Here is a 12,647-nt window from a genome sequence, read left to right on the forward strand (position 1 = left end):
GTGGGTCGTGACCCTGTTCTAATGGGGTTGCCCGGGCTGGCTTAAACTTGCTGGGGGCTTCAGTGCTGGGCAGCAGGACTCCTGAGACTGAAGCCCTTGGGCTTCTGTTTTCGCTCCCTCACCCACTCAGGCTTCAGTCCCCTCTCCTGGGGTCATGTAGTAATTTTTGTTGTCAGAAGGGGGTCTTGGTGCAGTGAAGTTTGAGAAACCCTGGTATAGCTAACTACCTCAGAATCCTAATATAATCTAATTTTGATCACGGATAGATTTTTTTTTTATGCTGTCCTGTCATATATTTCATTTTGAGCTTAAATGCTGTTAAATATACTTTAGTGTTTTTGGTTTCAGTAAATTCAGTCACTGGTCTTAAATAATTTGGAGACTAGAAACTGCTGGATTTCTTTGCTTTGCTGCAATTTTGTTCATAGCTCATTTTAAAGAATAGAAACTCCATTTGCATGTGTTCTGCTTTGGGTTTAAATTCTAGATTCTTACTGTAACTGACCAAACTTCCTGTCCTGTCTAGCTCGAGTCATTGATGTCTCAAATGGTAAGACTGATGTGGCAGAAAGCTGTTTGGAGGAAACAGGCGGGCTGGGAGTGGATATTGTCCTAGATGCTGGAGGTTTGTAATTGCTACAGAATTGCTCTGCTGAGTGGTATTAAATATTTTTATTTTTGACAAATTGCAAAACACTTCAACTAAAAACACACCTACATAATAGACAACGATTGTGTGTCTGTTCTCCCACAATGTGCAAATGTACTTGTGCCTCTGCTGGGTAGAATGCCAGATCTCCTTAAGCGTATGCGATCATGTCACCCTGTAATGGAAGTATCTGATACTACTGCACAGTCATACAGATTAGTAATAGTTGTTAAGTGAACATTTTACTAATTGTTACTTTTAAACAAAACTCCTTAGACAGTTATGTTGCAAATTATTTCCCATGGACAGTATATGATGCTGAATGACTAAAACTGTGACTTTTTTGATCATTAAAATAAATTCATCTTCTAAATCCTGCCCGATGGTTTTTGTTTTTTTTTTGTTTGTTTTTTTTAGTTTGAAATAACTGAAAAGGAATCAGCATGGAGGAAATTTGTACTACCACTGTTTTTGCTGTTTAGTGGATAAAGTAAGGACATAAATCTGCAGTGCTGTCAGTTAGCACCTTGCATGAGCAATGAAAGCCCAGAGTGAACGTGAATAAACCTCCTGTGCTGAGAATACTACTTGCTTTACAGTTGACAAACTTTCTTACTATTTAATGGTATTTTAAAACATTTGTGGGACTTTCTAGAAAGACTTCCACTGAGCTCTTATTTATTAAAAGGAATATATATTACTGGTATTGCTTCATAGAGGTTCTGCTCTTGCATATATTTCACTAAAAACATTTTCAGCTGTATTTAAATCACTGCCATGCATCTGTTTTTGTCTGTATTCTACAACACTGATTTGCAAACTGTGCGTCTCAAAAACAGTTTTTCACCCCATTAAAAATACATTTAGAGTCAATTTAAGACTGAACTAAAAAACAAGAATAAGGAAAATGTAAAATGAACAAACCAGGTGCTTTTCAGTGAGAAATCTTCATGAGATTCTGTTTCTTATACATGCAAAACATATTTTTCTGATAAAGCGGAAACTGAACATAAAGTTTATTTTGTTAGGCATTGTACATAACTTGTATTCCTTTTTTGTTTTTTTAAGTGAGATTATACAGTAAAGAAGATGAGTCAACATTAAAACAGCAACTGCTGCCACACAAACATGATATCATTACACTTCTTAGTGCTGGAGGACACTGGGTAACCACAGAGAAAAACCTCCAGGTAAGGACAAAATACTGCAAGTTACTCTTAACCACAAAGTATTTTAGAATTGTCTCTCAGATGAATGGTCTCCCACTGCTAAAATAATATCAGTCAGTTTGTGCACACACAAACCTTGATGTTTATTTCCAAAGCAGCAGGAAGTATTTATCCTGCAACAACATTAATAAATGTCTTTATTTCTATCATATAACAAATCAGTGTCATTTTGTATGAGCAGTCGTGATGGTGTAGAAAAGAAATTACTATAATAGCATGGACACACCATTATTGAAGGGTTCATGTTGTTTGGCTCAAAGTATTGAACTGATTTGCCAGTCATAAAGTACCATTTTTTTAAAAAAAAATTACACTGTTGTGACCATTATGAATCAATTAATTTCTGATAGATTTGGAAGGGTTTTTTCATCTTTTAGCAGTAAATATAAATCAACCATCCACTAATCTGATTGGTTCATACCATTTTCATTTGAGAAAATGTATTGATGTTTCTATTAATTTGTTTAAGTTGGACCCTCCAGATAGCCACTGCTTGTTCCTTAAGGGAGCCACAGTCTCTTTTCTGAATGATGAAGTATGGAATTTGTCAAATGTGCAACAAGGGAAGTATCTTTATATCCTTTAATGGTGATTTTAGACACTAACTAGTAATCTGCCTGAGGGAAAAATTATGAGATAACTACTAGTATATTCTCTGATCTAACAAGGCACCTAAGCATATGCTAAATTTTAACCATGTGGTTAAATGTTTTACTACTTCAGAAACATCCTAACCATTGTTTGGAATATCACTTTCTCATATATATATATATATATATATATAAAATAAATAAATTAAATTATTGCTTTGACCACACTTTTTATGTAGATTCCCTCTAAGTGTATACACTAACTCCTTGCTTAATGTTATACACCTCTACCCTGATATACCGTGACCCAATATAACACGGGTTCGCATACAACACGGTAAAGCTCTGACACGCCGCTCTGAGCAGCGTGTTAAGGGTGCCGGGCTGGAGCCGAGGGGTTGGATAAGGGGCAGAGGGCCTTCCCCCCCACACCCCCTCCAGGGTCTGGGAGGCAGGAGCTATGGCAGGGCACTTTTAGGGGCCCTGCAGTCTCTGAGTGGCCCAGGGGATTAGTGGGGGGCCGGGAGCAGCCCACTCTGCTTCCCTTGCCCCAGCCCCATCCATGTCACTTGGGGGAAGGGATCCCCCCAACACTCACCCGCAGTGGCAGAAGCAGAGCAGCCTGGCCCCAGCCCGCTCCACTCCACCAGCTTCTAGACGCGACGCTCCGCTTCCCACCACAGGTGAGTGCAGGGCCTTTTCCCCATCCCCCGCCCACAGCAACATGGCTGGGGCCGGGGCAAGGAAAGCTGAGTGGGCTGGGGCCACTTCACTCCGCTTCCTGCCACCGGTGAGTGCAGAGGGCGTCCTTTCCCCACCTCCCCGCACTCACTGGCGGCAGGAAGCAGAGCACCGCGGCTGGGAGCTGGTGGAGTGGAACAGGTAGGGGCCGCGTTGCTCTGCTTCCCGCCACTGCTGGTGAGTGCCTGTCAGGGGGCAGGGTGTGTGGAAAGGGGTTGGAGCAGTCAGGGGACAGGTAGCAGGGGGGTTGGGTAGGGGGTGGGTCCTGGGCGTGATTAGGGACAGGGGTCTCTGGAGGGAGTAGTTGGAACAAGGAACAGGGGAGCCAAAGCAAGTTCAATATAACGTGGTCTCACCTATAATGCGATGAGATTTTTTTCGTCTCCCGTGGACCACATTATATGAGGGTAGAGGTGTAGTTATGTTCTTGAAAAATGCGACTTTCAGAGAAACTGTTAAGCGAATCCAGTTTTTCATAAGAATTAATGTAAGTGCAGGGGCTAGGTTCCAGGGAAAATTTTTTCACCAGACAAGACATATAGCTCAATCTCTCACGCGCACACACACACGTTTTAAACAACTTCTAATCAGAGGATTGTCTGGGGACCTGCTAATGAGCTTCTCCTAAAGCAACCATGTTGATATCAATTGGGATAGTTCCCAGGGAATGCCTTGCTGCTAAATGATAAACTAGCACTCAGCTGAGCCCTCAAGGGTTAACACGTTATTGTTAATGTAGCCTCCTACTCTAAGAGTTGGCACCGAGGGAGGAGACACAATAGACACACGGCAGTGGCTACAAACACTTCTTTGTGGAAACTGAATGTGATGATGAACCCACGCTATCCCACTAGAGCGCACCACTCCCTTCTCCAGACAGCGCATGCACAGCTGCAGAGGCGCTGACTTTCCAAAGTGCCAGGGGGTGCTCAACTTGGTTCTGCCCCACGCCTGCCCCCCACTCCACCCCTCCCCCTGAGCATGCTGTGTCCTCGCTCCTCCCCTCTCCTTCCTCCCCATCAGAGCCTCCTGAACACTGAAACAGCTGATTGCTGCAGGTGGGAGGCGTGGGGAAGGTGGAGAGATTTGTTGATTTGTGGGGCCTGCCGGCAGGTGGGAACTACTAGGGGTGGTGATGGAGAACTGATGGGGGGGCGGGGCACCAGTCCACCCTGGTTCCAAGCCCCCACCTGCCAGCAGGCAGCAGCCAAACAATGTTATGAGCAAACATTGCGCAACTTTAAACAAGTATGTTCTGTAATAGATCAGTGAGGTAACAACGAAACAACACGAACTGAGACAACACTAAGTGAGGAGTTACTGTACTTTGGGAAAAACAGAACAGAAAACTAAAACAAATATTTTGAAGAAAGTAAAATTAGGGCCCAGATCCTCCACCAGTGTAAATCAGCATAACCCCATAGAAGGCAATGTAGTTGTGTTGAATTACACCAGCTGAGAATCTGGCACCTTAAATCAAATCTTGTCTATGCTTTTAGATAGTAAGGTTTACCGTATATACTTGTTCATAAGCTGAATTTTTTTAGTAAAAAAGGGAAGCATCAGAGAAGGAGATAGGCTTATGAATGGGTATAGAGAGGGAGAGGTGGGACACAGTCCCTCTCCCCAACAGAGGAAGCAAGGTGAGGCAGCAGAGCCAGAAGGGAAAAGGCGGGGCCAGAGTGGTTCTGCTTCTGGCCATGCTGCTCTTTTTCCCCCCCCCCCCCCAGCTTCTGCAGCTCTAGGGCTGGCAGGCTGTGGCTGCGCCGCCCGGCCCACTGGAGCACGCTGCAGCCATGCCACCTGGCCCAGCCCGCTGGAACATGCTGCGGCCATGCTGCCCGGTCTGGCCCACCAGAGCAGACTGTGGCTGCGCTGCCCAACCCGCCGGAGCAGCTCCGGCCAGGCCAGAGACATTCTTCCCTGGCCCTCCCCAGATAAGGTGGGAAGGGATGGGGGGGTCCTGAGCTAGGGGTGGAGTCATGTGGGTTACTCCCCTGACCCCCAGCTTCTCATCCCCCGCCCCGCAAAAAATTTCCCCACCAGTTGCTGTCCCGGCCTGTTAGGGTAAGCAGCTGACGCTTTGTTTACTTAGGTTTACCTCCGTGCCTGTGGACACTCAAGGTAAACAATCCATCTCAGCCCACCAGCAACTTATCCTGATGACCTGGGAGCCAAAGTTTGCTGACCCCTGAATTATAGGGTCGGCTTATGAATGGGTCATAAAACTTTTCTATTTTTACTTATCCATCTTGGGTGGGGGAGGGCCTTAAAAACAAACCGGTTTATGATAGAGTATATATGGTACTTGTTCTCCATTCTTCTAGGCATTACTTTTTTCATCTACAGATCTTAACTGTTGCATTCTAATGACTAAACTGAAATATTTAATACCTCATTATTATAATTTTGTCTTCATAAGAACTGTACTTTAAGAAATTGTACCCTATTTGCAAATTCTGTGTACCTACATTCTGTTGAGCTGTGTGCGTGTGTGCGCGCATGCTGCTGGAGAGATGAGTGGCTCTTTATATAAAAAACAATATCTATACCTTTTGTTGCAAATTTAATGATGCTTTTAAGGTCCCTCCTTGCTTCTGCACAGCGCTGCAGATCATGAGATCTGCTGAATCATTTTTTGCAGTTCAGCAGAACAGGAATGTAAGGATTAAGTTCCTGCATTCTAAAAGGGAGTTAACTACATTGAGACTCTTGGGGCAAAGGAAGTCCCCCTCCCCCCAACTAAATTGCACAATAGTTTAACCAAAATTAAGCACACCAAAAGGCTTATCTACATGAACATTGATGTGTGGGGTGGGGAAGCAAGTAATCATGAATATTCTTTTAAAAAGTTATTTGTTGACATTCCACTTCAGTGTAGCTCGATTAATTTTCCTGATTTAAAAATGACTAATAATTCTGAGAAATACAGTTTGTGTTCTTAGCTCTTAAACTAACTAAACAAACAGGATTTATTTTGTCAGCTCTTATGTTTTCCTATAATCAAGGAGCATACTTTATTTACCACAGGTTGTTCAAACAGAATAACAGCATTACCTTGAATTGTTATATAGAAACATTGAACATATGTATGTGATCTGGACACTGTAAACATACTGCAGGAAAAAAAATCAGAAGAGATCACATGAAGATCAGGTTGAAATGGCTTACATTTTGAATACTAAATTGATTACTCTTAACATTGAATGAATCCAAGTTACATTTTCTGGTAACTGACAAAAATACTGAAGACTACTACTATGACTCTGCTAGCACTTCGGTCGGTAAAACTTTTGTCACTCAGGAGTATGGGGAAAAACACCCCCCGACTGACATAAGTTTTACTTACAAATGCACCGGTCCAGACAGTGCTGTGTCAGCAGGAGACACTCTCCCACTGACATAGCTACTGCTGCTCATTGGGGATGGTTTAATTATGCCAGCGAGAGAGCTCTCTCCCATCGACATAGAGCAGCTACATGGGAGATCTTACAGCAGCCCAACTGCAGCAGGACAGCTGTGCCACTGTAAGGTCTGTAAAAGTAGACAGTCTTAATAAAACCCTCTTTTTCCCATTGTAATGAGTATTGCTGATTAGTTCAAATAAAATAGATTTCTTGAAAATGTGCACAGCGTTTATACACTGTGCATGTCCTTGAGAGTTCAGTAAATCCATATGTTCTGCTTCACATGTTCTTCTGCTCCCAGACTTGTCTTGATTTTTACCTCAGACAAATAGCTATCCATCATTCATACAGATTACTCATACCAAAACCTGTCATACCTATTCTCCAAAGAGTGCCATGCTCTGTTTAATGATGGACATTGTAACTAGTGCTTTAGCACCATACAGATAATGTAAAACTTAACAGTTTTATTTTTAAAATTGTTATGATACAGCACTAGAACTCCTAGGTACTGTGGCAGATCAACTCCTGTTGTATTTGTTAGAGGATACATTCGTCTACCTGCCTTCTTTATTTTGTTTTAGGAAGCATAATTTGTAACACATAATCAAACGTGGACCTCAGATTAACTTTATTTTCAGTCTTTAAATCATCTCATCTTATCCCTGACCCTGGGAGCTCTGCACAGATGCCTGGATCTACCCCAGGCAAATCTAACTGCAGAACTGTGGACTTAAAGATCAGTCTTTTGTGTATATATTGTTACCTTAACAGCCCTCTCAGATACGTATCTTAGAAGATGTAATGGAAAAGTTATCAAATAGTATTTTCAGGTAAGACAGAAGTACCATAGTGAAAACAAACTCTGATTGATTAATACTGAGTTTTTAACCTGGGAAATAACTATTCTTCAGAAAACTCTTGCCACCTGTACTGTCAACTCAAAGAACTACATTGTGAGAAATTTTACTGAATAAGTTATATGAAGCTGTTTATGGTCTATACGTGTGGCTAGCCTGCTGCATTACCACATGGAAAACTTGGGTCCAATTCCTGTTTTTTCTCTCCCTGGATCAGCACTGTCTGGAAATCCAACAGAGGCAGCACATTCTTTCCTTGTGGGGAGAGAATACCTTGTGGTGCTCAACAGTACCTGAATGAAGAGTATTGCTGGCTCTAAATGGAGATCTTTCTAGGCTTCCTCTGTCAGAAGAATGATGGAGTTAATAGAATTTGAGACTGCCATAAGTGGGGGGGAAAAGGGAGATCCCTCACTGCTTACACAGAGTGGGAAGAGTAGCCCGCCCCCCTGCCAAAAAGAAATTCAGGCTATCTTGAATTAAACTTGTGTTTCCTGTTTGCTTTACAGCTCTGCAGTTCTTCCAGGGATCCTAGCAGAGCTATAACATTTTCATTTTGTTTAAGGAGTAAAGTTGACGTTGTAAAATGTAAAGTCTACAGCAATAGTATTGGAATGTTTCTTATTGATCTGAACATGCACACCAGACACTTCTGACAGATTGCTCCCTTTTAGGCCTCAGTTGGATGAACCAGTCCCATTGTATGAAGCCAAGGTTTCTATGGAAATAGTTCAGAAGAATCAAGCAAGAAAAAGACAAGTCATCCAATTCTGAAGCACAATTTCCTTGTTTCTAAGATTGCGAGACAGATATGTAATATATTTGATAAGTAAATTGGTGTGCAACTTCAAATAGTTCTGTAACTAGTGTCTGAAGATGGTGTCTGGGCTGTGAATGTTTTGGTACTGAGACTTTCAGTTTCTCTGTATCAAATCTAATAGAATGATTCCATCAACAACTCTAAAGAGATACCATTAACTTAAAAATCACATCTGTCTGATTTTTTTCACTCCTATTGCTGTTTATAAGTAACATCTAAGATTATTTTGGAGTTCAAGAAAAAATATTTTTTCGGCTTGTTCAGTTTTACTTTTTGCATTTGCTAGCACCTGAATAGTCTGCTTCAGTCTTTGACATACTCTTTTTAAACAGGGAAGAGAAAAATATTAAAAAATAGGAAAATGTAGTCGTAAAACTAGAAAAATTGGTGGAGGGATTCTAGGGGCAGGCACAACTTGTAACGGGTTTTTTTTCAAACTGATTTGTTTTCAAGTTAATCTTGTCCCTTTAAGATTTGAATTACTGTTCTATGACCATAACATCACACTTTTATTTAGCTATAAAATTAAGATAGATAAATGTGAATGAAAGATTACAGATATGAGGTCAGTCTTTTGCTTTAGTGTTCAATTCATGTTTATGTTCAATGCACTTTATTGCACATTGACAGGTTTCAGAGTAACAGCCATGTTAGTCTGTATTCGCAAAAAGAAAAGGAATGGCCCAACTTGATGATCACTTTAGATAAGCTATTACCAGCAGGACAGTGGGGTGGGAGGAGGTATTGTTTCATGATCTCTGTGTGTGTATATAATGTGTGCTGCAGTTTCCACGGTATGCATCCGATGAAGTGAGCTGTAGCTCACGAAAGCTCATGCTCAAATAAATTGGTTAGTCTCTAAGGTGCCACAAGTACTCCTTTTCTTTATTGCACATAGACTTGTTCCTTTTTATATGGCTAAAGAGTAGGAAATGTAAACTGGATTTCCATCTTTGACATCATTCCTAAAACACCTTTACACCCTTTCACTTTTGCTCTTTAATCTTAACTAGTCATACGCTAATGTTGATGAGATCAGCTTGTCCAACACCATTCTCCTTTCCACTACCACACACATCAGCATCCATCCTCCAGGAAAAAACCTACAGTTCTTTCAGTGAGGCCTACAGCTTCCTTGCTTGTTACTGCTTGAGATCTGAAGCACCAACTGTTCTATTAATTTAAATATCACTGTTGGAGGGGATGGCTCAAACTGTGAGCACTAGCCCTTTGAAATCTAGGTATTACATTGTTAGATTTAATCTTGAGTAACAGTATATGCAGTGTTGTTGTAGCTGCGTTCATCCCAGGATATTAGAGACAAGGTGGGTGAGGTAATATCTTTTATTGGGCTAACTTCCATTGGCAAAAGAAACAAGTTTTCAAGCTTACACAGAGCTCTGCTTCAAATTTGGGAATTATTTTGTTTTTGTTTTTTTTACTCAGACCTGAAGAGCTCTGTGTAAGCTTAAAAGTTTATTTCTCTCACCAACAGAATTTGGTTCAATAAAAGTTATTACTTCACCCACCTTTTCTCTTGACTGTAACAGTATGTCTGTTTTTCTCCTCCCTGGGATTATCACATGTCCTCCGTAAATCCTATAATGCAGATTATAAGAAGTATGAAAAAAATAAATTTTTTCCATTTATGATACAATGCAAGCTTGAGAACAGGTGCTGGTTCCTACAGAATATACACATGTAAAATTACATTAAGGCATTGATCTCTCTCATTTGAAATCAGTCTTGAACCTAGGATCCATCCAGTAGTGTATTATATTTATTCTCCTGCCACTTTCATTTCAGTTTCAATGCCTAAACATAAAAGGAGCGAGAACAGAGGGAATGGAAATAAAAATGTAATGACAAAACTGGATTCGGTCTAACAAAACTAGAAAAGTAACAATAAAATTGCAAAGGGGGGGAAAAAAGGAATTGAGAGAGTTCTAGGAACTAGAACTATCAATCTGTTTGTTTTTTTTTGTTTTTGTTTTACTGTATGTTGTACATTTTAGCTGTTGGTCTCATACATTGGGCTGGGGGGAAGCATTTTGCAAATTGTTTTGGTGAATTTGAATGAACTAGGTCCATTGAATGACAGAAGAGTCTCCTTGACATTTCCTCCACAGACCCACAGTGTAGGAGTGGCATGCCAACACATGTCCTTGGAGACTTTTAAAGCAGTAAGTGACTGTGAGGGAGTATGGGCATGTCCCTCAAACCCTAAGTACAATAAACTGCTGATATAAATGCCCTACCCCTTTTAACTATCCCTTAGCTCAGGCAGGGGCAAACTTTTTGGCCTGAGGGCCACATTGGCGTTCCAAAACTGTATGGAGGGCCAGGTAGGGAAGGCTGTGCCTTCCCAGACAGCCTGTCCCCTCCCACTTCTCACCCCCTGACTGCCTCCCTCAGAACCCCCCCCCCATCCGCACACCCCTTGCTCCTTGGCCCCTGACTGTCCCCTTCTGGGACCCCCCCCACCTCTAACTGCCCCCTGGGCACCCTACCTCCTATCCAGGCCCCCCCCATGTCCCCTGACTGCCACCCCCAAACCTTTCCCCCATCCAACCTCACCCTGACCCCACCCCCCCAAACCTCCTGCCCCTTATCCAACCTCCCCACCCCCTTACCATCCTGCTCAGAGCAGCATGTCTGGCACTTGTGCCGCCCGGCCAGAGCCAGCCACGCTGCTGCACTGCCTGACAGGAGCTCGCAGCCCCGCCACCCAGAGCACTGGCAGCCTGGCCAGCTGAGGCTGCAGGGGAGGAGCTGGGGCCTAGGCTGACCCAGCCGGGAACTCGAGGGCTGGGCAGGACAGTCTCGCAGGCTATAGTTTGCCCACCTTTGCCTTAGCACCTCCATCAACATGAGCAGTTGTGAAATTAATTCATTCTCTTTCTATATGGAGTGTTAGCTTAGATATATTTGTATAGAACCTAAAATTAGTCTAAAGCTATTAGTGTAGCTATTATGCCAAGAGTTCCAAAAATACGAGCCGAAAGCTAGGCTCCTAAATCCCTATTTAAGCATCTGAATAAAGAGACCTGATTCTCAAAAGTGTTGAGCACCCAGCAGCTCCTGTTGTCCTCCCTTGAAAGTCTCTTCCACTAAAGAAGATGAAGGCTCCTAAAGGGATTTTTCAGCCTTGTCTAGTCTGCTAAGTCAGAAGTGCTGCCTGATGTGGATCTGGACACTTTCTTGGAGGAAGAACCAGTTTGGCTTCTAAGCTGCTACTTATACCACAGCTCCTGATGAGGCTGTCTTGACTGCTTTCTCCTCTCCTCTGAGGGGCAGCAGGGCCTTTTAAGACCTGGTAGGCAGAATGGCATCTGCTTTGGATATTCCTGTAGCAGCTTTGGTCAGCACAATACACTTGCTTTAGTCTGTCCAAAGGAGCGTTGAATCCACCTGTTTCTGTGGCCTCAGTCTCTGAATGGCTGTAGGTTTTTTGACATGGTGATAAAAATGTCTGCACTGGGTCTGCACTAGCTCACTCCACAGTGCAGTGGCACCAGTGCTAAACTAATGCCAGGAAAATCACTTGTGTAGACAAGGCCCAGGTGTGAAAGACTCCTCCGTATTCTATCCCTTTAGATAAAATTTCTGCTTCTTTTAGCATATACCATTCTAGTAAACCTGAAGGTTACTGTGGAAATAGCCTGTAATTAATAGCTTTGATATATCTTCAAATAAATCTTTTTTTCCTCGGTATTACTCTTATATACACATTTTTCCTTGGGCAAGAGTGAGCTGTCTTCCTAATATCTTTAAAGAGATCATCATTAATATTAGTGTGGGTTGGACTTTTCACTGGAATGGAAAAACTTGGTGCAGTTTGGAAATATAGTCTAAAGTCAGACAGAGAACTGCAGAAGTGTAACAGGAGCAGATGAAAATAGCTTGTGCTGGTGAAAAGTGGCACCCAGATTCTCCCTTTGAGTACCATTACGTATATGACAAGCAAAAGGAGTAGTAAACAGCTTCTACTTAGCCAGTACCTACACAATATTTGTGGTAGTATAATATAAGAACACAAGTGTATACCCTCCTGTTTTAATATCTGGTAGACCATTTTCCCCTCTACCTTTAAGTACAGCCTGTTTCCCTTGGTGCTTGATGAGGTAGGAGACCTTCCTTTTTTCTAAAGCTTGATTAGGCTCACATGCCGCCCATCTTGTTTGAAGCATTTGGAATTTGCCAGACTCCCATTATCGGATAAATACAGCTGCTGCCCAGGCCATGCCAACCATTTTATTTACATATCGGATAAATGCAGGATTGTTGCAAAACAGCATCTTGGTACTTGTTAGTGATTTTTTTTCCCTCCCAGTGTTGACATCAGTCCTGC

The 12,647-nt window shown here is 42.3% G+C and overlaps 1 protein-coding gene across 7 annotated transcripts in view; it reads left to right on the plus strand.

Moving 5' to 3' along the window:
- CRYZL1 (crystallin zeta like 1) overlaps positions 1-9,162 on the plus strand; it is a 32,629-nt gene extending 23,467 nt beyond the window's left edge. For all 7 annotated transcript variants that reach the window (XM_078854633.1, XM_073361628.2, XM_073361636.2 and 4 more), the window contains 5 exons: positions 527-625; positions 1,718-1,839; positions 2,348-2,453; positions 7,404-7,449; positions 8,151-9,162. In XM_078854633.1, the coding sequence (XP_078710759.1) occupies positions 527-625; positions 1,718-1,839; positions 2,348-2,453; positions 7,404-7,449; positions 8,151-8,250 (473 nt within the window). In that variant the 3' untranslated portion in view covers positions 8,251-9,162. The remainder of the gene's footprint in view (positions 1-526; positions 626-1,717; positions 1,840-2,347; positions 2,454-7,403; positions 7,450-8,150) is intronic.
- The last annotated feature ends 3,485 nt before the right edge of the window (positions 9,163-12,647 follow it).

This window comes from Lepidochelys kempii, chromosome 1 (assembly GCF_965140285.1).
Source record: "Lepidochelys kempii isolate rLepKem1 chromosome 1, rLepKem1.hap1, whole genome shotgun sequence".
Taxonomy (NCBI): Eukaryota; Metazoa; Chordata; order Testudines; family Cheloniidae; genus Lepidochelys; species Lepidochelys kempii.